We start from the raw sequence: 26,321 nt of genomic DNA, 5'->3' as shown, positions 1-26,321 counted from the left end.
TAAATATTGTTTTTCTTTCAATATTTTTTCCTCATAAACGTCTTTTAGAAAATTTAAGAAATACCAAGGAAAATAACATTTTGGCCAGACTGTCTCATGAAGTTTGGCTCTTCTGAGACATTTGAGTAAGCAAAGCCCTCTTGGCACACTCTATGTCCTTACTCACAACACTGAAATTCACACTTCTAAGCAAAATAGGAAAATGAGTTTTCTGCAGCAGAAATTAACCCAAACCATGCACCACTTTGCCACTGCAGCATTCACTGGGTATGATCACATCATAACAACCCACTCTGCCACAAGCTGGAGCACTTTACCAGGAGGATGGAGGAAAGACTGTGACCCAGGGGCAGTATCCTTCTCTTCTCCATCCCTTCTTTACCCTCCCCACCCAGACCATCCTGTGATTCTGTAAAGTTCTCCTTTCACACAACTCCACAAGGATTCCAACAATTTCTACAAATACTCTCAGCCTGTAACAGGTCTGGAACACATTTTTAGAAGGTGGGCAAAACCCTGCCTTGTGCCTGATTTGGAACAAATATTCTCTAGGAATAGAAACACAAATAGGTGCAAGTTTCTGGGAGGTGAAGAAGGATTGCTACCAGGGATTAATTAACACGGCGTGGTTGGTCCTACCGAGTACAGAAGTTCAGCATTCCAATACACACAGACTAATGGACTAATGATGCTTTAGTAATTACAGCTTTTATCTGCTCTGACCCAGAGCTTTCATTTAGCAGTATATTTTTGGAAAAGTACCTGAAACAGAGAGGAAATCATCCACTGAAGTGATGTCGTCGACGGCCTCAGTGAGAACTCGCACCTGTTTCTCCCACTGGTCCTTGAACACGTCCATGTTGTCCTGGGCTACTTTACTCTGGGGTCTGGCAGCCAATGTCAGTGCAGCATTAATTACCTGTTAATCAAAGCCATTTGTTAGAGAAGGAGTGGTAATTTTTATCTTTTTTTTTCCCACAGGAAAGAGCAAATAGTTTATGGGCTGTGTTAAAAATACAGCATGCCACCCATTTGGTATGAAGGGTCTCAAGATATGGGTGTGTTTTTCACAGTTCATGGAAATCAGGCAACAATCTCATGACAAAGACCAGGCTATGCTCTTCTAATACTTTTAAGTCCTAAAGGACTCCTCAAGTAGGTTTTAGCAGAAATCTTCACTCACCTGTGGGCACAGACTATCAATCTGTGTGGCTGCCATACGGACTAACTTCACTCCTTCCTCATTATTGGAGATTGAACAGGCCAGATTTGCAACCTGCAATGAAATCACGAAACCATCAGGATGAGAACCAAGTTTTAGGCAAGTGAGCCATTTTATACCTTTCTCTGTTCTTATTAAGCTTTGCCTGAAATTAAAGGGTTTTCTACAAGAGGAATAATACATCTTCTGTGCTGGTGAACAGAAACCCTTGTAGATTATTTCCTTACTAGCAAACTGAACTACCCATCTTCTTTAGATTGTTCTCAGAATCTTCCTTCACTGTCAAGTGTTTCAAATCCTCCTCTATAGCTTGAAAGTTATCTGCTGAAAAGCTATATAGGGAATGCAGAACATCCAGACATTTATCTGTAAATTTCTTCTTCTCAGTTTCTTTTTCCACTTACTATATTCATTATTAATACAGGCAATCAGGCTCATCCATACACTCTGAGCTTGGCAAAAGGAGGGGGTTTTGATGTCCTAACACATAGAATCATACTTTTCAACCCATAATCAAAACTTATACCTTCACTGAGAGCGGGAAGTTACATATCTCTCAAATATCTTCATTGTTTCTGATGGTTTTGTGCATCTTAAATTCATTTTAATTTTTATGAGGACTTCTTTATTTCTATGTGTTTTTCTGCCCTGCAGTAAAATATCCATTAGTAACAGTAAAGTAACTTAGAGATGTGAAATAACTCTGTTGAAACCTTGTTCTGTAATATACATCTGAAGATCTCATTCAAAGATCTTTAAATCCACATTTACTTGCCCTGGCACAGCTTTGGGAAGTGTGAAGCTCTAAGACTGAAGGCTATTTGGATAAGATAAAGACTTGGAGAGACATCTGAATGAGACCTAGAAATCAGACCACGTCTCCAGACACAGCAGAGCTGCATCTCTGTGGCTTGGATTCAAGTGGAGGGGCATGTTCTCCCAGATTTTCCAAAAAATCCATTCCCAAATCTTTGTGCCAACTCCATGAATGTGCCCAGGGTTTTCCAAACAGAAATTCATGTCCCAGTGCACACTGTGATATTTAAATCACTAAGGTACATTTTGGGATGGGGGAACACAGGATATTTTTTAATCATCCAAAATTATAGCTCTTTATTCTAATCTGCATTAAAACAAACCTATAAAATTTTAAATATGCTTCCTTGATATTATTCACTGTGCCTGAAGGCACAGCTATCAGTTGGAAATGATTCATGAATTAGTTCAAATGCCCCCATCTTCCCAATTTTCCTCCAGTCTCCCCTTGTGGTATTAATCTGTTCTCATCTGCAGTGCACACCCTGCCTTAGCCCTGATCCATCTGTTCTGCACAGATCCCATTTCACTTCCAGTTCTGAGCAGCGTGGTTTGCATAAATCAGAGTGCCAAAGCCCAGGCAAGGGAAGAACCCAAGGCTTCAAAGAGTCTTGCAGGCATTTCCTAGTCAAGATTTTATCATAATGTTGTGATTTTTATTTTCATTTCATGACGAGACAAATGAGTTGGTCTGTTTGTTAACAGCCTTACAGCCCTCCTGTCAAAAACCTTCTCCTGAGATGACATCTTCCAATTAATTTACCATTTTCTGTAGTCACTTCTTTGCACACATCAAACAAAACCCTTTCATCTTCACCAGAAACAAGAACTAAGCAGGATAATATTTAGAATTCATTAACATGAGTGGAAATTACAGACTTTAAAAACTAGTAAATGATATTAAGTTTAGCAAGAGCCACCTTCCTGTATTAGAACTAAGTGGCTTTTCAGACTGCCCTCACATTTTGTGATTAACACAATGAGGATTTGTCCCAAGGCTTCAGATGAAACATTTACATTTTTGCAGATAGAAATATGTGATGAAGGTTCCTGGGTGTCATGAAATAGCCATCAAACTATAAAGCAGGTTTTGAGTTCCTCTGGAAGGGAGCAATGCAGATATAATCAGCAAAAATAAAACTTTTTTCTTCTCTGTGTCTGTTAATTACGCTTTAAATAGAATCTGATAGACAATATTTGGATCTTGCAAAGTGCTCTGTTTTTCCAAGAAAGATACAGACACAATCAGAGATATATTTTTCCCTTTTTTGTAAAATAGACTTCAGTACATTGTTTTTGGTGTTACCATCAACACAAGAGTACAAATGTAATTATTGCTCCACTAAATATATATCAAAGAGCATTACAGTTATCTGTTTAAAAGAAATAATGCTACACATCATGTATAAGCCTAAGTTTGATCGTTTCTGTGGTATTTTTCAAGCCTTGCATAAATCCAGCCCTGCATCATCAGCAGTCAGGCAGCAATTCCATTGCACAATCCAGCAGGGAGTGTGCCAGCCTGCACCACAGCAAGATCTGATTATGTCAAATAAACACAGAGATAAGCAATTTCCACAATGGCAGATGCAATCTGGATAAAATTGAATTCAGCGCTACAAACCTATGACTTTACCTAAAACTTAATTTTTAAAAGATGGCAAGAAATAGCCTTTACTTGCTCCAGCCTGAGTTTCACTGCATAAGCATGGATCTGTGAAATAACACAAGCTTTAGGTACTCAATCACCAGATACCTCACTTTTTAATTACTTTGATTGACTTTGTTATCAAATAAACAGTCACCATCAATTATTATTCTTGCCACAGCAAGGTCCACATGCATGCTATTACTTGACAGAAACTACAAGGTAATTCCCTTTGCTTAAGCTGATTATAAATTCAGCAACTTCAGATATTTTCCCTACCTAAAACTATGAATAAAAAAATTAATATACAATTGCACCCCACTTAGCTGAGATATCTGGATTAATTCCCAAACTGATCCCTTTGGACAATGGATAAAAAAAGGGAAAACCCTTCCAGGGGCTGTTCCAGGTGCCTGCTTGGCTCATCCTCTAGATGTGTCTGGTTTGTTACAGCTGCCCCTGGTGGTTGTTGACAAAGGTATTAGCGAAATAAAAGGTGTTTTACTGGTGAATTATAACTTGATTGGCACGGGTGTATTTAATAGAACAGGTTTTGTGAAGAACAGAGACTCTTTTGAGCACGGGAATTTTATTAATGTGGCACTCCTGGGCTGGATGGAGCAGAGAGCTTGGAAAGGAAAATAAAAACGCTGCGTATTAGTGCAGCTGCCAATTTAGCAGAACTTTGATTTGAAGCCTTTACCTTTGCACCTCAAATGCTCTGACTCCACCAAAGCATTGAAGGGGAAGTTTCCTGAGAGGCTGTGGAAGCAACCAGGTAGTTAATTTATTTTTCTTTTCTTTTACTGTTTGCTAAGTTCCTTGAGAACTCAGTGAGTGCCTAAACAGAATTTAGGATTGTATTGAGATCAATGTGAACTGGCTGAAGAGTATTTATATCAAGGAACACATTTTAAATACCAAAATCAATGAACTGTGAATCATTCTGAAAAACACATGGAGAACTTAATAACAGTGAAACTGCTGTGTAGATGAACATTATTGTCCAGAATTTCAGGTCTGCTAAGCTGCTCTTTTACCATAAAAACAATTGCTGAACACCTCAAACCTGCCCTGCAAGAGCACAGAGAGGTAATGAGCAAGAAGATAAACAGCCAGCTCCAGTGATGCTGTATTTTTATGTAATCACCAAACCCACTGAACCACTCCTCAGACTGGGGATGTGAAAAAGCAGGAACCAACTCCTCCATATGAATTTCTATCAGTGGCACTGACAGCCCAAGATGCATTTCTGCACTGTGCCATTATCTGCCTTAAATCATGCAAGGAGTTCCATTAGTTTCAGTGATTTAAAATACACACAGGACCAGTTCCTATAAAATTTATCTGTCTGTATTATTTTTGTATTTCAGCCTCAGTTTCCTGCTGGATAACAGATTAGGGTGGGGAATGATTTTGTTTCTAATGAAAATTTTTATTACTCTTTGTGATGATCTTAGGACAGGAAAATTTAATTTCTGCCACAAAATTGCACTTCAAACTACAAAAGCAATCAAGGATCTTTCATATCAATTTACTTCATTTTTACACTGATTAAAATCAGGTGTAGCTACCTTGTATTGTGGCTTTAAATGAGACTATTTCCATTTGTGACTTGAGCCCTTTGTATTATTAAAGGTAACCATGACTATCAAGATCTATTGTGCTCTTCTGACTACCAAAACCCATTGTCTTCTGTTTCAAAATTAAATTCAAAGATTTAACATGGCCATTTGGAATTCAGCCTAAGTGAAAAGGTCCAAAAAAAAAATCTATAGCTTTGAGCAAAAATATAAAAAAGGGAGCAGTACAAGCTACAGCAAAAGAGCAAAAGCAACACAAAAGCTGCCGAATATCCTATTTCTTAGCATTTTCCTTTTATTCTTTTTTTCTCACCATAAATTGCTTCGAGGAAATAATACGGAAAAGGCTCTGTTCAGCTTCCCCAACCATTTAACCATTCAAAGGTAGAAAATGGAATCTATTTCTATCTCAGTTTCTTCGTTTTCCATATTTTTGTAAACATTTAAGATTTCTTGTTAAATAGTTTTATTCATATTTTTATATTTATGTAATTTATGTTTTCACTATAATTAACTAGTGGATGTAATATGACAAAAAAAATGCAAGAAATTATTCTTTGTTTAGGAAAATGCAGAGTAATTTACACAAACCCAAGCCACTGCTAAACTGATATGCCTACCCCACATTCGAGAAGCTGAAACTTTTTGAGTGATTCAGCTTGAGCTGAAGGTGGTTTAAGGCAGAGACTTCTGCAGCACTCACAGGGGACTAAAGCCAAGCAAATAATCAATTACCATGTTCAGCTGATGAGACGTAATTTGCTGAGCTGTGGTATCTCAACTATTTGTAATTATTTATCCATTCACTTAGTAATTTATCCAGATATTGCTTCAATCTCTGAATCCTTAAAAATTCTGACATATATTAATGGTGGTACTGCTGTAGGCAGCCCAGTGATATTCATGGAGCCACAAATAAGAGATTTTTTTTCTAAAGGAGAGCAGAGTTGAAGCCAAGTTACCCAAGATCTTCACCTTATTTATCCTCGCTGCACTCACTCAAGCATCCTATGATGAGCAAAACTCTATTTATCACTGGACAGGATGTTTTTGCCCATACACAAGCGAGTGCCAAAAAAATCAAAATGCCACCGAGAGTACACATTGCAGCAGATTCCTGTTCCTCACCATGCTCTGCAGCGCCAGCTTGTAGTGCCATGGAAATATCAGACTGTGGCTTCTCCCTCCCAGCCTATTCCATATGGCATGGGGGGAGCCATACTGGATAATATGGCCAATTTCCCCTCTTTTATATCAACCAGTCACTTCTCTAAATACGAGATGGATTTTTAAGTTCAGCTGTACATATATTCCACATCTGTTAAATAATCTAACTGCATGCAAAGCAGTAAAAAAAGGCATTTCCTTTATAAATTAATAATGACCCGATTTAACAAGTTTGATGTTTGCTTGGAAAATTTCTAGCACCAAACCCTGAACATATTTACCATGAACTGCTCAGCCATTTACAATGTGTATCTAAGGAGATTGGCACCAGCAGGGTGTTAGAAAGCTACAGAGCACGTCAAGCACAACAGCTGAATTTATTTCATGTCTTATGTGCTGCCCACTGAACCTATGAAAACCTCTTTTCACTCTCAAAAGGTCAACAGCATTTTCTCTCTGTACTTACTACAGGAATGAGGCTTTTCCACACACTCCAACTCCTTTCAGACTTGCTCTGTATCAGATTTAGTTGGAAGAGCTTTAAAAGGTTTCTGCTTTTGGAAATATTCCAAGTACCTCAGACTTCAATGAATTCAGCAGGTCTTCGTCTGAGATTTCTGAAGGAAACCTGAGAGGGTTGGAAGCCTCATGTGTACAGAAAACTCAACTCTAAATGAAAAGTTCCTAATTTTAGACTATTTCAATGAAGTGCTGTTAAATCATTCTGAATTTCCTTCATTTTCCAGGACCTTTCTTGTGCATGCCACAGTTATGACATATAGGATGGAATAAAAGGGAGATCTAAAATCAAGTACCTTGAAAAGTCCTTCCACTTAACTATTTTCATAACTGAAAAGAAACCAACATTGGCTCATGTTCAATTATAGAGCTGCCAGCGAAGAACAGAAGAAAAGGTATCATATTATATTTGATCTTTTACTTTTCATATCAGACAATAATAATGATTTCAGATATAAATAAAAAATCATAGAAGTAAATACCATCTCTTATTTTCTTTCTTTTTTCTTTATATATGGAATTTGGCCACAAAACTCTGTCTTCTTGAAACAGGGCAAGTTTTTACACCATATTGGTGAGCCTCAAGTGTGATAAATGTGCCTGATTGCAAACTCCTTACTGTGTCTAAAGACCTTATAGAAGAAGATGGGACAATCTCTGATTTTAAACAATCTTTCCAGGTCATTGTGATTTCTCATTGTAAATTCTCTATGGAAAACAGGAGAAAGCAAATTGATTAAAGAAAATAATCAGGTGATTTTCTCAGGGCATTTCTCCAATTTAAACCTGAGGAAAATCATTCTGGAAGTTACTTCAGTTTCAGTTTCACGTTTTGTTTTTTGTTAATTTCTTTTTCCATTTCATTCAGGGTTTCAGTTTTACTTTATTTTAATTTGTAAAATTATTCAAGCAATGCTGTTGGACATTTGCAGCGGACACTGCCCAGAACTATCAACTGCATCCTCAGCTGGAACCAATGGCCCTGACAGCAACTGCCCCTGCTCCTACCTGAAGATCCACTCTCACAATTAAAAACCTAGGCCCACATCTGTCAGGAATTCTCTGTTCCACTGAATCTCCAAATAGCTTGCAATTCAGGGACTTTAAAGAAGTGGGTGTGGATGTTAATCCCCAGAGCTGAAACCAGTGGAAATTCTTTGTGCTATGTCACTCTCATATTTTCTGAAAAATCTCCTTTCCCAGGATTTCTCTCCTGGGAAGCTGGGAAGCCTCGGAGAAAAAGGAAAACAATATTATCTCATTTGCCTCTCTTGTGTTTTGCTGCTTTGGAATGTGGTTGGAGATTGTTTATCCAACATGTGAATTGTTTTTACTTATTGGCCAATCAGGGTTCAAGTTGTGTTGGACTCTGAAGAGAGAGTCACAAATTTTTGAGTAGTATCTTTTAGCCTTCTGTCTGCATCCTTTCTGTATTCTTTAGTATTGCTTTAGTGTAGCATTCTTTAATGTAATATAGTAGCATAAAATAATAGATTAGCCTTCTAAGAACATGGAGTCAGATTCATCATTTCCTCCCTTCGATGGGGGTCTCAGAAAATACCACAGTGCTCTGACTGAAAACTCCCTCAGGAATTATGGATGATCCTCCCTTGTTTGCTTAAGGGTGTGTTTGTGAGCCATTCAGCTGGATTAGAACTAAAGGATAGAAGCAGTGGGGAGCCCAGAGATGAGGGCAGCAGGAAAGGGGTTCCCTCCTGAGGTTCACTCCCCCAGGAGCTGGGAAGGCAGCAGGACACTCAGCATCCTCCCTTCAATGATTTGCTCACTACCTTGACATAATTTCTGAATTTTCCCTCTATTCACGTGCGCCCACTGCTGAAGAAATAAACAGCAAACAGCTGGAGTAAGCCAAGAAGAAGAGCAGGACTTAGTTAAGACCAGATTTTTATTTTAATTTTAACTGGCCTTGAGCAATGTAGCATTGCAGATTGATAGAATGCAGCGAGTCTTTCTCCTACAAGAAAGCAGCTTGTGAAGATGCAGGGGATCTGCTCCCTGCTGTTCATCTATCCAGGTGGATCATGGAATAGATAACCTGCTCTAAACTGTGTCAGTCACATGACTGCTGAGTCTAGATAGTCTAGCTAAAAGTGATTAATTTCATTTATTGACTTTGTGAGTTACAGGTAAAACTGCATTTTACATCACATTGGTACACCTTTGTTTCCTTTCAATGAAAGCAAAGGTAAAATGCCCAACTACAACAATTCCTTCTGTAGAGGTCAGAGACCAGAGACCCATCTCAGTGCTTTTTCACCTCTGTTAGCAGGACTGGGTTCCTTTTCTATTTAATTTGATAACAGGTAAAGGATTTCAGACACTATTCCACCATTACTGGTCTATTCACAGTGAAACACCAGTGAACAAAGAATGCAGAGGAACACAACAAAAATGACGGCACTGGCTCTGAAATGTCAGGGACACATTGTCACACACAACAGAATCTTTCTGCAACAGTAAGTGTTAAGTTCCAAAGAGTGAAAAATGGCCAAAACAATTTCAGAGTCTGGTACATCAACAAAACTCAGGAAGTTTTGTGTATTAATCCTTTCTGGTCAATTTGCAGCCAAGGCCTCTGCTACTAAAACTCATCATGAATTATGAGCAATGGATCCTGAAATATCCAAGGAGCAAGAGGGCAGCCGGTGTCCTACGGAAAGAAGATTTACAACTCTGCAATGTGTGTGAGTCGATCCCATAAAGTAATTTTGACAACATACCCCTGGCAGTGCTGTAATTAATATATATTAATAGCAAGCAGTTACCAAAGCAATCCATCTATCTAATAACAGTCCACTATTTTGGCAAAGTGCTCAGTGACCCTGGGACATGGATGCATGCCTGACTAGGCTGTGATAATTAAATGTTAGTTATATTATCAGGGAGCTGTATTTTGACAGCTGTTGAAGACAAAGAGGGGACTGTGTTGGAACTCAGAAAAGTTCAAGACATTAACAGAAGCTCTGAAGGCATTAACAGTGTGATATCAGGTACCCCAGGGTATAAACAAAGCACAAATTATAACCACTGATCCCTACAGAAACATAACTTGCAGGTTGGATAGAACCAACTTTATTGAGCTGACCAGTGCGGATGGAGCTGAACTTGGCAGGGGATGCAAAGAACAAGAAGGGCTTGTGGAGGTGCATCAGCCAGAAAAGGAAGGTCACAGAAAGTGCATCCCCCCTGAGAAGCAGGACTGGCAACAGTTTGAACAGAAGAAATTGAGGTACTCAACAACTTTTTTGCCTCAATGTTCAATAGCAACCTCTCTTCCCAGAGGAGGGACTGGGGGAGCAAAGTCCCTCCTGCTGACAGAGAAACGAGGCTGGAGACCAGCTGAGGAACCCAAATGAGCACAAGTCCATGGGATCCAAGGAGATGCAGCCCAGTGTCACCATGATATTTTATGAAAAATCCCTTCACCAGGATTTTTCTCCTGAGAAGCTGAGAAAACTCAGAAAAGAAACGCAAACAACAATTATCTGACTGCTTGGAATGTGGTCTGGAGGCTGCTCACCCACAGGTGAATCTTTGATTGGTTCATTGTGAATTGTTTTTTATTAATGACCAATCCCTGTCCACCTGTGTTGGACTCTCTGATCAGTCATGGGGTTTTATTATTCATTCTTGTCTAACCTTCTGATGCATCTTTTTCTGTAGTGCAGTTTTAGTGAATAACTTCCATGATATGATATGATATGATATGATATGATATGATATGATAAAATAATATCAGCTTTTTGAGAATTTGGAGTCAAATTTTCATCTCTCACCTCATCCTGGGCACCCTCACAACACCACAACACCCCGGAGTGCTGAGGGAATTGGCTGATGCAGTTCCCAAGGCACTTCCCATCATATTCAACGAGTCATGGCAGTCAGGGCAAGTCCCAGGTTGCTGCCCAGGAAAAAGAGAAACACTACTCCCATCTTTAAAAAGTGGTGTTTTAAAGGCTCACAAAATCCCATTCAGAGAAAGAATGATTTTACATTAATCCAATTTTTGTCCATGAATAATTTACAAAATGTTTTTACAATCATTTAGTAATGGCTCAACAGGAATGCAAACCTAAGTCATCTGCCCAGAGCCAGAATGTGTAGACAAGGCAACAGAACTGGATGTTCCCTTTCCCATTCCTCCTGTCAGCTTTAACCCTGGCATGGAGAGAGCTCATATTGGCTCAAAGCATCAGTTAGTTTACTTGCCTGCTTAGCAGCCCTTTTTTCTGCTAATAAATTGCTTTTTCTTTTGGAAAAGTGATATTTATGCTAATAATCCTTGCAATAAGAATGTCTGACACCAAAAAACAAACACCCAGAATACTTTGCAGAAAAACTCTATGTTGATATGAGCTATTTTCCAAGTTTTGTACTATAAAATATTCATCAATCCATTATTCCTGACTTTTTGTCATGTCATGTCCATCCTTTTGGTATAACCAGAAAAACAGATTTCTTAAATATAGTTATTTACCAGCAGCAGCATTTATACCAGTAAGGTAAGCACAGACCTGAGCACCTGCACACACTCATCCCCCTGTTTTCAACTAAAAATATAATCTTAGGCAGAGTTTTACCCTAAATTACCTCTTCTATATCACACATGGTCTCTCTCATATCTATTAAAAAGATGTTGGTCAAAAAGATGGCACTGAGAAACCTCAATGTGTTCTTAAAGATATGACAATGGGCTGAGAAAAACTGCTTTTGTATTAAGGTCTCTCTCCTCATCTGAAATGGGGAATACATTAAAAAATCCCCACAGTAATAATTATTCAATGTACTGGGATACATATCCTCAAATTATAATTTCTCCTAATTTAAGAACGTATTCTTAAGGACTTTTGCATAGAATTTTGGTTTTGTATAGTAAACATGGAAATTTTCATCTTACTTGTGAATTCAATCATGTTTATTTGACTAAAACCTGTCTGAGCCAGTCTTACATTTTTGTCCCAGCTGTCACATGTTTTCAGTTATGTGTATGAAAGCTGATTACCTCTGCAAAAGATCATCATTAGCTGAAATCATCTAAATCCATTTAAAAAAACCCCAGATTATTTATTGTGTATTACAGTGATGGTTTTTTACTTTTTTTTGTGGCTCCTCAAAAAATAAAATAAGTCATGTGAATGCAGCTAACAAACAACTAGTTTTTAATAATGAGATTTTATATCAAGAGCTCTTCATGTGACTTTCAGCACTAAACAAAGAATGGAAACAAACATATATTTAAGAAATCAACACTGATATCAAAATTCTAACCAGAACTGCAGACACCTTTAATTCACTGCGCTTTGATTAATATTCTCCTGGCATGCAGAGATGACAATAATAAGTCAATTGTCTCTGCTGTTAGTTTTAAAGGCAATAGCACTGCGAATTTGGGACTTTTGGAAATTGCCATTTGAAATTCAAGGGCCAGCAGGTCCATGATGAAGTTGCAGAGAGTCTCTACAACAGTCCTCCTTAGTAATGTTTTTAAGGTTTTGAATAATTTAATTCAAAGGAACAGAGAAGCCTCAGTGAAAATTAAATTCAATGAAAAATTAAAATTTAACAAAATTAAATTTCATTGAAAACAGGCAACTGTTTTGAGGACACAAACCTTATTATCCTCATGATGCCTCACTGAGGACAGAGTTTTTAACTCATGGCCCACACTGGGGAATCTGAGGAGCTGAGAAATTTCTTAAAATCTGTGGGAAAAGCTTCACTTGGATGTGACACTTGACCACAAACTACAAATCTCTGAGAAACCATGATTCATCCTGACTGGTGTTTACAGAGCTGCCTCTCCGAGAGAAGAAAATCCTTTTTCCAAAAACCCACAGCAAGAACCGCACACCTGAAGAACCTCTGGCCGGGAAACCAAAGGAGAGTTTGGGTACATGAGGACAGACTTGGAGTTGGAAGATGTTCCAGTTTGCTTCCACAGGGCCTCCTGACCATTGGGATGATCTGAAATTTATATTTTTAACATGAGCCTGGATATCTGGAACCCCTCACTGGGCCAAGGAGTAGCTCCAGCACTTTGGTTTCAGGTTTCTGTAAGAACCTTTTAGTAAATCACCTCTAAAATTAGCCCCAGGTGAAGGAATGATGAGAGTACATTTCCCCCCTGTGTTATAGGGCAGTTATCTTTCATCACATTACAGGTCATTATTCAGTTTTCCAGGAACAGTTTTTAGATTAAATGATTTCTAAGATGTCAACCTGGAAGAGGAAAAAAAATATGAAGGAGAAAAAAAAAAGAAAATGCAAGGACATATACAATAAAATGGAGCATTATTAAATCTTCTCTCGTTCTGCTTTGATAATTGATAATTTCACTCAATAATATGTCCAGGTTAGGTGATGGATGCTACCTGTATTAAGGTTTTTTTAACCCACAGGTTGCCCATCTGTGAAGCAAGTGAGGAATAACCCTCTGTCCTTCTTTTGGAGCAGGCAAATCAATTTATTTCAATGTTGGGAACACTGTGGCTAAGTCCGATCAGTTTTTACAGAAACCACAGAACATCCACGTCTCTGCAGTGACTTTAATATAATCCTACCACAAGTTATGGAAATTGGAGCTGAAAGGAAAGCTGGCAGATGATGCTCCTGTCTGAACCACTGCTGGCAGGTGTTTGCCTCACTTAGAGCCTGCACTGACAGCAGTTGTATGGATTTCTGAACATGGAGCATTTAATTAGGGAAAACAAACAGCAGCAGTGTGTGATGAGGTCAGATTTACTGCACCAACTGCGAGGAGTGTGCTCCACTCTGTGCTCAGGGCCCATTCAAATGGGTATGAAGAGATTGAGCAATGACAGCGACAGGAAAATAAAAAAAACTCAGCTCAATAAACATCTCTGCACATTTCTCCTTTGCAGACTCTCTGTGAGCTAAACTAAATCTGGTCTGTTCAAATCTGTGAGTGAAGAGAACAAGGAAAAATCCCATTTCCCTACTGTACAGTATATTTGTATCTATTAGGACTATTTTTGCTTATAGGAAATTCACGCAACTTTAGGACCTTAAAAAAACCCCAACAATCCAAAAAACCCTTAAAATGGAATAAACCAAGAAGATACCACCAGTGGAGATCACATTTTAAGCTAAAAAAAGTTTTGAAACCTCTTCATACTTTCTTTTTTGCATGCCCATTTCTGTGCTTGGAACACAACCCAAAGGATTATTGGTTGAGTCAAAAAATTAATCTTTTAAATTAAATTGCTACATGTTACCATGGTTCTTACAGTATCTTTATGCACTTGATCAAAGAAAAAATAAAACTAAAACATATCTTTGAAGGATTTTTCTTTCTCTCAGAGAACATCTTTGTATCATCAGAACAGGTGACATGCTCTGATGTGTTTGATGTGTTATTGCTGTCTCCACTCAGATGCCTGTAATAGCTCAGACTCCCCAAACAATGCAAAAATAATGATGAAAGTTTGATCACTACTCATGTTATCTAAAGTGGATTGCAGTCAACTCAATTCTGAAAACCAATCCCTGTTCTTAGAGTGAGGAACAGCAATAGAAGCCCTGAACACATTAAAAGAGTTGGCAAATTTTAAATATGAATTCTTTAGGTTACGTGTGTGGGAGCAAGACATAAAGGGAGGTCAAATGCAACTAGAAATAAACAATTCAGCACTTCCACAGTAAAGGTTCTATTCATTGTCTCACTCAATAATTCTCAATCCAGACACAAACCCCATCCGGCCTCACACAAAACGATGGAGCCTCTTCACTCAATCCGTCCCCTGGGACAAAGCTGGAGATCCTCAGCTCAGGTGGAACAGAAAAACTGCAGTGATTTACCTCAGCCCTGGCTCCTAGAACACACTCTGGTCGGTGAATTGCAGCTTTGAATAAAATGAATTCCACAATCAATCCAACAACCAACAACACAAATGGTTTCTGTGCTTTCACTTCTCCACCTGCACAATGGCATTCCAGAATGTTCAAGACACTCTATGTAGAAGTGTCTCTGTAGTGCCACTCCATGTATTGAAACGAATAGTAAAATAATATTTTCTAAATGTGACAATTGATCACCAAAGCTTTTCTTGCACTGGCATGAACAGGGCATGATTTGCTGGCCAAAGAGTATGTCATAGTCTGTATAAAAATGTATATACCCTTGCTACCATAAATAATGGGTAATGTATTACAGAAATTCATCAATCCTACGTCCTTTTATTCTTCTAAACTTAACTCTTTTAATGGTTAATGTGCCATGTACTCACTGAACAGCCATCAGCACACATTTGCACTACCACAAACTGGAATTTATTCATCTAGCAGCATAGACGGATTTGTTAGTTATTGGGGGTCAGTGAACACAGCTTTATAAACTGATATTGAACAGGAGGAACTGCATTAGAATGAAGTCAGAATAACAATCAGCCAAAGAGTCAGGTGAGTATTTTTTGCTTCAGCTCTTAAATACTTTTTTTCCTTACTGTCAGGAAGCTAATTATATATATATATATATATATATATATATATATATATATATATATATATATATATATATGAGTGTGTGTGTATTTAAAATCTTTACTTTCTTGCCATTACTATTTTGTTTAGCTCTTTAAAGCCCTTGACAGCTGCTGTGCATCAGGGGTTCCTCCCAGTAACTACAGGTCCCAAAAGGCAGCAGGTGCTCCAACCTCTCACTGCTAAAAGCTTTAATCCTAACTTTTTCCTCTTTCTCCAAAAATATGTTTCTGATATATCAAATTATTGATTCTTTCTGTGTGTTTTGTATTACAGGATCACCTGCCACAGGAGAATGAATCCTGATTTATGCTGGTGTGAGTGACAGGAGAAATGAGCTCAGTGGTTTTGTGGAAAATGTTTATTTGTGGAAGCTCAAGGAAATCGATTCCATTTCTGAGGCAATGGAAATAGAACTTACCCTAGGCAACTCCCACCTGAGGAACCACCTTTTCTGAGGGATTGACAGACAAATTGTCTGCAGGATATTAACACCAACATTACACTGCCGTCTTAAGAAGCTCATCAAGAAATGAGGTAAAATCACCCAGAACTGAGTGGTGACACAAAAGTGATATCTGAAAAATATCCTAACACATATACCAATAGTTATGCAGCCATTCACGAGTATTTAAATATTAAAACTTAAAAATATTTTCCAGTTTATCAATTGAGGTCAAAAATTCCTCAATTTTTGTTTCCTAGCTGTCAAAACCCAGTATAAATAAAGGCAAATGGGCTTGTGTTGAGGATATTTGAACATTTGAAATTTGATGCTGAGAAAACACTGGTGTATTTAAGATCAGCATTACTCATTTCAGAAGTTCACAGAGGAACAGCTGATTTTCACATTCTGTTATTCCCAGTTTAGACAAGCATTCAATTTGAGAAGGGAGCACAGAGGTGATTTAAATTTAATATCTCGATCTCATTTCAAGAGAAAGGCTTAAACGCAAACACGGTCAAGTTGAAAGTCTTAATGTTCTACTTGAATTCACATGATTTATGGCAGGGGAAAATAAAAACCCTGCAGTGTTTCAACAGCCTGAGAAATGCTGGTTTCATCTACATGGGCTAGAGGAACCCAAATTCAAACTGCAGACACTCAAAGTAACATTTGACACTCAAAGTTACATTTAACACTCCAGCTGAGATTCGACACTGGCATTCAAACAAACATTCCAGCCAGGAATAAATCTGCCTTTGAAAAATCCTAAATATGAAATAGGGCAGGTACTGCATTCATCTCCATACAGATGAATAATATATATATATAATTAGGCATACAGGACTGAACTCGTGCTCTTACCCTGGATTTACACACTGCAATTGAAGCCCATCCTCAGTCCTCAGTCAAATGCCAAATATGCTGCTGAGAGGGCTCAAGGGGAAGCTCTTTCTCCTAAGAAATGCTGTTCAAATTGGAATTTAGATGCCCAAATATGCTGGTGAAAGCTTCTCAGGTATTTTGAAGAATTTTTATCCATTTCCAGAATCACTCATTGGCTTTAGCGAGCTGTTCTTCATGTTAGAAGTGCACTCGTGTATTAACCAAAATTCCATTTTTCCTTTAATAAATGGCTCTTTTCCTCGAGGCATTGTAGCCTCTACTGCCCAGTTCTCTATATATTCACATCAGAATATGCAAGGTGAGTGTGTAAGGGCAAAATGTGACAATCTTGTGCTCTTTCCTCAGTGAGAGAGACCTGCGCTCATAGTGATGATATTGCTTTGCTGACCAAAGTCTTTATATGACACCACAGATTTCCATAAAACTCCCTAAATAAGGGTGAAAACAGAACAAATGCCAACACCACGAGCTTCAAGCAGCTCCCTGAGAGTTTTTTATAAGCTGTCTAATCCTTACTTGCAGAACAGGAAGTAAATTTATTAAATTAAATAACTAAACATTTATTAAACGGCTAAATAAACTCTCTCATTTTGTTTGCTCTGAGGGAAAAAACTTTCCTTTATACACTGGATAAGCCAATTAGAAACGAATTCCCACCCAAGCCCAGTAAGAAGTATCCTATCCAACTCATGAGGATTTTGGAGTTGATGTTTCTTTTCTGGACTGCAGGCTGTTTTCAAACTAGGAGAATAATCCTCCTTAATATTTACTGATAGCCCAGCTGCTGCTATCAAGCAGTTTTCTGCTTTTAACAAGTTAAAACCTCATGTCCACTGTAAAAAGGTAGATAATAATCTGCCTGGTCTGAACTGGGAGAGCATTTTAACTTGGCAGTGATGTCTCTATCTGCATTAGTCTGTTAAAAAATTAAAACAAAAAAAAATCTCACTGTGATGAACCAGAGACAATAAGAACTGGAATATTTTTCCTGCTGCTGCACAATTTTTTCCAAGCTAATTCCACATTACAGGAGGTAATGAAGGGCAATGTAATTCCAAAAGAGAGGCTCATCTTCTGTCTGTGATACTATAAATTTGAAACTCAGTTCCTCTAAGTGATTAAAAAATTGTGTGCCCAAAATGCATTCATTTTTCTGCAACTTCATCCAGTCAACAAAACCCCCACAATTATTTTTACTCAGGCTCTCGGGTTACTAATGCTTTCTGCAGCCAAAGGAACACTTGGGTTTTTCACTCTGCCTTAGCAGTAAAATCTGGCTCCAGCAGATCAGAGCAATTTGTAGGAAACCAAATTCACAGAGTCTCAATCTGCTTTTCTCTCACAGCACAAACGAGAGAGCCAAGGGAAAAACCTCTGCACCAAAGGGTCTCAGCTGGTGACATTTTCCAGCAGGTAAAAGTCTTTGTTCTCTCCCATTCCACCTCCCCAATAGCAGTGGTGTCTCCTTGATTTTGGAATTTGGTGGGAAGAAGAGTTAGTATTTATCCATCCTTGCACAACAACCTAATTTTTAAACATCTTGAACTATTTCCATGCTTTGCCTGCACAAACAGCTTTAACCTCTGCAGACAGGCTCCAGAGCACTTCTCAATTCTCCCCACTGCCTTTTGTAGCAAAGTTTAAACACTATGCAGAAAAACCTTTGAAATTTAATGAAAATCAGCAAAGGTTTTGTTCCAAACCCAAACACAATCAATTGCACATAATTCTGAACCTCCTTCAAAGGGTGTTTGAAATAAAACAGTCATTCCTTTGGCAAAACTCAGGCTAAAGCAGATAAAAGTGCTAAAGCAAGGGAATTCTAGTTCCTGAAAATCAAAGCAATCCTATCTAACCATTTATGTCTTAAAAAGGAGAATGTGTCAGCATTTGCGAAATGGTGTATTTCTTCAACAGTGAGCAAAATTTATTTAAAGAGAGTAATTACACACAATCCTTTATGCTGATAGTATATGATCCTGCTTTAAACTGCTATAGAGTTCAGAAATTCTAACATATCTACTTTTTCTAACAGTATTAGCTTATTTTTGTAAAAAATAAAGTAACTCTATGTTTCTTCAACCTACATAAAACACAGGATTTCCTTTCTATCCGAAATCATAGATCACATGTCTCAGTCTGGAAAGAATGACAGGTGGAAAGAATGACAGAATTGTTTGGGTTGGAAGGGACCTTAAAGGGACCAATTTCCACTCTCCCCAGCCCTGTCCAGCCTGGCCTTGGGCACTGCCAGGGATCCAGGGGCAGCCACAGCTGCTCTGGGCCCCCTGTGCCAGGGCCTGCCAACTCTCATAGGGAAAATAAGCACAGAAAACTGAAAATGAAAATTTATTTCCTTCACTCCTGGGCAAATGCGGCTCTCTAAGCACACACACACACACACAAAAAAAAAAAAAAAAATTACATAAAGAAATAACCAAGATCATAATGTCAATCTGCTATTGCATTTTCCCCCTAATGCACGCATGAAATACTTATCAGGATCAACTTTATTTTCTCTATTATTCATAGACTTTTTTTTATCAAACTCTCAATTAATTAATTTTTTTTTTTACCCAGAACAGTCTGGTGGTTTTTATACCAGAGTTTATGAGCTGTTTACAAAAGAACCCTGACATTTCCACATTTCAGCTTAGGGAAGGAAGTGAAGAATATATCAGCTAAACAAAACTGAGGGGGATGAGTAAAACAGTTCCAACAGCAATTAGTCAGGGCATTATGTTTGATATTACACACTACTGCAGGAAACACGACCAAGTTTCTAAAATATGCAAGAATTCCCACACAATTTCAAAAGATGTTACTAATACAGTAATTTATCCTGTGTTTTTCCTCCAGATCATTATTGTAATTGAGGTAGAAAATATATATGGCTGAGGGTTGCAATTGATTATAAACATATATGACAAATTCAGGAAAATTTTTTCATGACAAGAGAATAAAAACAAAGAAATTGTGCCAGACATATGATCTGAATATGAAATATGTGCCAAAAATATAGCTATTTAAATAATTTTTGTTTTCTGTCTGGTGGTTGCAAAGAAAAATAATCACCAAAAAATTGTGTCAGGTTGCTATCAAGTAAATTCCTATTGGCCAAATCCAATATGTTACAAATATATTGACATAAAAGTGTATTTCTTACTAGGAAAAAACATTCATAGGAGATATTTCACACAGCTTCTCTCAAGTCCCAGGTTCCAGAATAATTCAAATCTATATTTATACAATATGCATTTCTGTATTTAACATTCCCAATGTAGATTTGTTTAGAGGTGTCAGGAGATTTTTTGTGCACTTTTATGGATTCATTCAGCAGCTTCTGAGTTGCTCTCTCTGTTATTTTTGCATAAACCCACTGCTTTTACCTGCCAGCTTTACCCTTTATTATCAAGGCTCTTTTCTTAGTGTTTAGGTTAGCATCTAACATCAACCCAAACATTTAATGAGCTGTCTTATTTTTCAGTGCTATTTTCATTGAAAATTTCAGCCTATTTTTCATGGAACTGACATTTTGGTGCACCATCCTGCCAGTTTTCAGCCCCATATAATCTCATGCTGTAAATGCAGGTATATTTATCAAACCATAATCATCAATTACCTGAGAGCTCCAGCTTCTGAGATATTTTATGAATTCCTGAGATTTTCACTGACATGACAAAATACATGGCAGTATGTTGTAAAATGGTTAAAACAGCATAACCAAAAAATGAGGTGGGGGGAAAAAAATCAGATTAAATACCACCTGCTAGTGCCCTTATCATGATCATTCTGCCTGTGCACATTTCAACAAACAGTGTTCTGGGAAGAAACTTTTCTTTTCAAGGGCAGAATCACAAGAGTCTCCAGGCACAAAGTGATTTCCACAAATGATTAAACACTATCCCTTCAGATTATCCATGGGCTCCCAGTAGATCTTCCCTTAAAGTGTAACTCACTCCTGTAACAAGGGATGTAAAAAACTGCTTTAGAAAGAGATATTATCCTATACCTGCATTGTTAAATAAGAGAATTCCATTGAATTATCTCAGCTCTTGCATGAGCTCTCTGATCCTCCTTTATTCAGAATTACAGATTTATCTGCAAGGCCAAAAGGCTTGGACTTAATTCACTGAGGAACTTCCAAAGAAACCTGGATTTCCTCGATGCCCATCAGACCAAGTGACTGCAGAGCAGGGAAAAGATTAAGCAGAAATAGAAATTCTATTGCCTGATCAATCAGAAGGAATTATAACAATCCTGACAGGTTACAAGCACAGATAATAATCTATTGTAGGACTCATATTTGTGGGAGCAGCTTTAAAACCTAAATAAACCAGATCAGAACTAAAGCATCAAGACAGGAGTAGATAAAGATGTTGAAGAAATAGTGATAATTTAAGAAGATATAATGAATTGTTAACGCAAACCATTGAAAAACTTCAGTATGTGTAAAAAGAGGAGCAGAAACTGAGAGGCACAAAGAGTTCCCAGGAAGTTTGAGGAAATAGAACATTATAAATGTTTTATAAATGCATCCAAGGTAAGTGCTTGGGAGGAAAAAAGAACCTCACATTCTGGCAGGATTTTCAAAACAAAATTTAATAAATTCATGGTCATTTTGGGAGAAAAATTCTGGAATGGCTTTCCAATTGCTCTTTGATGTCGAGCTTGAAATTTTCTGGATTTCACAGATTAGAAACTGGCATGGAATTAGAAATTAGATTATTGAATAGTTAGAGAATTTGAATGATTATTTACTTTGTCACACTTCGTTTGCCTGACATTCAGCCTATTATAATCAGGGTTTTAACTGCCTCCTGTTTAGGATTTTGGTTTGTTTGTTTGCTGTTTCAGTCTTGTTTGTCTCTACAGGCAGCCTCCTCCACCCTCCTAGCAAGGATTCTGCTCTGCTGCTAAGTGCAGCATCTCATATATCCTATGAGAAAAATTTAATTATTTCAGATTTTAATTCTGCCCTGTCTTCTACCACAAGGAAAGGCTCTCTTAGACATCAAGATGAAAAAATAATAATGATAATTATCATAAGCATGACAGAGTTCCAGAATGAGGCACAAACATGAAATTTAATTTAACCAGAAGAACTTCTTGGAGATGATTATTTATATAACAAAGATGTATTCTTCACTTTGTAATAAAGTTGCTTATGAAATAAAAGTGGAGTTTCAAGTCACAGAACAGTTCCTTTATTTCTCTCTCCTCCACGCCTTCTATGAATCATCTCAATAAAGACTAAATAAGTCTTGTAAGATTCAGATTTCCATTTCTTTATGCACACAAATATAGCTGGGCTTTTTTTATTTTCAAATCTGTATTACAACAAAAAATGTCACGCTTAGACAAGACATGGAGAATAACACACAAGAGCTTGGTTTTATTTCTTATATTACTGAAGAAAAGTTCACACAGGAAGAATGAAAACAAGTATAAAAACCAGTGCAGAAAAAGCTGTAGTGAAAAGGATCAGTGAGTAAAAAAAATAGATTTCTGCCTCCCTACTATAATAACTTCAATTGAAAGCATCTGTATTATTTAGTTGCATAAAGTTGTTTTTGTCCTTTTTTTGAAGACTGAAAAGCAAAGATGCCATCTAAACTAGACTTAATAGTGTGCTTACATCTGACAAAGGAAAATCAGTTTTCCAAGGTCTTTGTAATCAGATCATGCTATTTGCTTGTATCTGTAACTGTGTGTGTAACATTTGTAGTTGGTATAATTGAAGAAATCAGAATAAAAGCCCTTGTACAAAGCACATGATAATTTCCTAGCAGCCCAAAGGAAGCAAGCATTCAAAAATGTTGCTGTGCTACCTCAGTTTGTTTTTTTTAAATAAAAGTATTTTAAAATACAAGCATTTAAAATACAACAGATTTTGCTCAACTTTAAAGAATGTGTCAAACATTTTTAAAAATATGATTCAGTGATTATATATATATCTATATATATATCTATATCTCTATATATCTATATTTAATATTCAAGCTCCCAATCAGTGTTAGCTGAGTGCATTCACACTCCCACCCAACAAATGGGACAGGAGCCAAAAGGATGGAGCCTAAATTCATGTATGAAAAATGAATCTAGGACGTGGAAAGGTGTAATAATAATCATCTCTAAAGACAAAGAAGTGTTGAAAAAGGGTAAGAAAATGTTAATGAGACCTTTGTCCCTCCCTCAGAAGCCAAGGGTACTTTTTAACTGCTTTTAGTAACTCCTGCCTTTTACATTTTACTAGATATACACACTTCTAGTGTTTATTCTTCTGGAGGGGATTGCATCCCTCAGTTTTGCAGTGGAGTATCCGAGTTCCTCCTGGAATTCTCTGTTAGAAAATAAAGATTTAGAGCTGGTAGCTATTGGTCTTACAATCAGCCTAAAAAGGAGGGTGAATCCCAAAGAAATTGGGGGCATCAGGAGCTGAAAACAACAGAACAGTGAGACCAAAGAGAAAACCTGCTTGAAAGGGCAGCAACAATTTTCAGGTGCCAATGTTCCAAGCCCTGGTTGTCCCCAGTCTCTTTCCAATGACAGCGAAAACAAAACTTTAGAATCTCTTAATAATAAAATCCATGTGCACTCCTAACAATGTTGTTTTCACTTCCTCCTCTGGGTTGGAAGAAAATCTAAGTTTTCCAGGCATTTCATCCCTCTGGTTCTCACTAAAATCAATGGAAATCTCTTCCAATCCCACAAAACCTCTATAAAAACCTCCCTCCTCAGCTATTCCAACTGCAGCTGGCACTTGTTAGCTTGGTCTAGAGCATAAGAAGTTCTTGGAAGTTTATTTTATGGTAATAAAACCAGTTTAGCTATTTAAATGCTGCAAGTAGAGGTCAGCCAAGATGCAGCATGTCCCATCTGTTGTGTTACAGCTACATGCCAACAGAGCTCTCCACGCAGACAAGATGGAAACAGGAGCATCTCTGACAGACACTGCAAACTAAAATAAGCTTGGGGAGCTCAGGCAGGTGAAGATCCAGCTGACCACGGGCAGTGGCTCCAGGATGTAATTCTTTTGCTGCAGCTTTAAAGAAAATATCAGATAACAAAACTTGAGCCCTGCATGAGGTGGGAAATGCTGATGCTCCCCTAAGGCACACGAGCCACTGGTTGACTCACTTGCAAAGAGACTTGATATGTTGGTGTTATTACAAGGGAAGGATTTGATGTAAATGAAGCATTTCAAGCTCTCACCAGAAGGCAATTACATGCACACAACATCCCCTCTGCAAGAAACTGAAGGCAGATTTCGAAGAACACCACAGGAAAGAGCAGCATCCTCTGTGGGAAAAGCTTTTGCCACAGACATGAATTTTGTTATTCCAGAGGTTTCACCATATGCAACACATCATGAGCTGTCTGAAAGACATTTTTTTGCCCATAATTGTCTAGGATCCACATATCCAGAGTTGGAAGGGACCCACAAGGATCATCAAACCCAACCCCTGGCTCAGCACAGACACCCAACAATCCCAGCCTGGGCATCCTGGGGAGTGGTGTCCAAACTCTCCTGGAGCTCTGGCAGATTTGGGGCTGTGCCCATTCCCTGGGGAGCCTGGGCAGTGCCAGCACCCTCTGGGGGAAGAACCTTCCCTGATATCCCACATAAATCCCCGTGATGCTCCAGCCCTTCCCAGGGTCCTGTCCCTGTCACAGAGAGCAGAGATTGGAGCTGCAGACCCTGATGGGGTCTGACCCATCTCCTCCAGACACAACACACCAGGTGACAGCAGCTGCTCCTCATCCAGCTTCTCTTCCAGAGCCTTCTCCACCTCCACAGCTCTTCCCCTGGATGATTTCTAACAGCTTTCTACCTTAAATATCAGAAAGCATCCAAGGGAGAGCTGCAAAGAGGGCAGATCCCTACAAAGATGCCCAAGGGAGAAGGGGATCTTCAGTCAATGCATCCCATGTACTTTGCCTGATTCCTCTACTTTGGGATGACAATAAACACCTTCTAAAATTCCATCTCCTCACTGTGCTGCCCCAGAGGGTACAGACAATAGCCATCTAAAAGGTTACAGGCAAAATTTGGGCAAAATTAACTTTGTCTTGTATGTTAGCAAGGTTCTAGCTATTTGAAATTAATCCTGGAAGTCTACTATGTTTACTTTTACTGGCTTAAATATAGTAAAGAGTAGGCTGCATCTAATGGTTTCTAAATGCTTAAAGTTTTGTGCTCACTTGTATCTAGACTACTATTTTAAGTGACATGCAAATAACAAGTCAACCAAAAGTCAAAAGATATTATGGATAAAATGCAGAAATTGGAACAAGGAGTCTGAAAATCTCATTGATAGAATTCACAATATCAGATCCTTTTTCCCTATCTGTTCACTAATAGGATATTGCTTACAAAGTGGAGATCATAATAATGATTAAATTAAAAAAACATTCTGAGTTTAAAAAAAAAACTCAACAAAAAAACAACAAACCAACAAAACAAAAACAAAACCCAAAAAACAAACCAAACCAACCAAACAAAAACCCAATCAATTAACCAAACAAAAAAGCCCAATGAAAAAAAAACAAAAAAAAACCCAAAAAAACCCAGAAGAAAACACTCCAAACCCCCAAAACTGATTCAGGACAGACATTTGGTGCTCTTGAGCACTAAAAAGTGTTTTAGGCAAGAAGCATCACCCAAAGAGAACCTGAGCTGTTGTTCTAACTTCAGCCAAGGCCTGGATTTAGTCCTGGTTGATGAACAGTGACATTGTGTCTGTGAAGATGGATGAAGATTTATCATTTTATCCCAACTAAACATTTTGTTTTACATGTTCACCTACAGCATGCAAAATGCCAGAGTTTTTTGTGTCAAATATTAAAAAAAAGGAAAGAATTAAAATTGCTATTCTGCTTTGAAGCTGTTGGAAAGAATTCTCCTCCACAAGAGAAAAGACTTTATGAAAGCAGGTAACAACAAAGAATGGGATTGGACTCAGCAAAAACACTGGGGAAGGATTTTTTTGTGTTTCTAACTGTGATGCATAAAAATGATGAATCATTCTGAAGATTGCTACCAATTTTGGGTATGTTTGGGTAACACATTTCAAAAACAGGGACAGAAATGCAAGTTTCTCAGCAGAATTCTGAGTTTTATTAGAAATAAAACTCAAAAAAAAGATGGTTTATGGCCATGATATGGATGAGAAAGAAGGCAACTTCTGCAGCAAAAGGCAAAGACAGAAAGCTGTAAGGTAAGACCAAGGTAAAACTGCACTTGCACATTTGCTCTCCAGAGCTCCTGCTGCTGCCTGGCTTTTTGCCATCTCATTCTCTGTGCACATTTCAGATGGGAAAACTGCTATCAACGACTTTCAGAAATGAAAATATATGGTGTGACTCAGGACTGCCTCTCCAATGCAAAAAGGGATGGAAAAGGGGAAAAAAAAGATAGATTTTTACCTGGGGTGGAAGGGGACATAATGAATACTAGAATATTATAGTACATTTGAAAGATTCATTAACCTC

The 26,321-nt window shown here is 38.0% G+C and overlaps 1 protein-coding gene across 3 annotated transcripts in view; it reads right to left on the bottom strand.

The window, feature by feature from the left end:
• Positions 1-26,321, bottom strand: part of CTNNA2 (catenin alpha 2) — a 478,676-nt gene that overhangs the window by 62,982 nt on the left and 389,373 nt on the right. For all 3 annotated transcript variants that reach the window (XM_058024127.1, XM_058024126.1, XM_058024128.1), the window contains 2 exons: positions 1,184-1,276; positions 763-919 (listed from right to left, as the gene is read on the bottom strand). In XM_058024127.1, the coding sequence (XP_057880110.1) occupies positions 763-919; positions 1,184-1,276 (250 nt within the window). The remainder of the gene's footprint in view (positions 1-762; positions 920-1,183; positions 1,277-26,321) is intronic.

Source organism: Melospiza georgiana, chromosome 5 (assembly GCF_028018845.1).
Source record: "Melospiza georgiana isolate bMelGeo1 chromosome 5, bMelGeo1.pri, whole genome shotgun sequence".
NCBI classification, from domain to species: Eukaryota; Metazoa; Chordata; class Aves; order Passeriformes; family Passerellidae; genus Melospiza; species Melospiza georgiana.
This window is presented reverse-complemented; position numbering and strand designations above follow the sequence as displayed.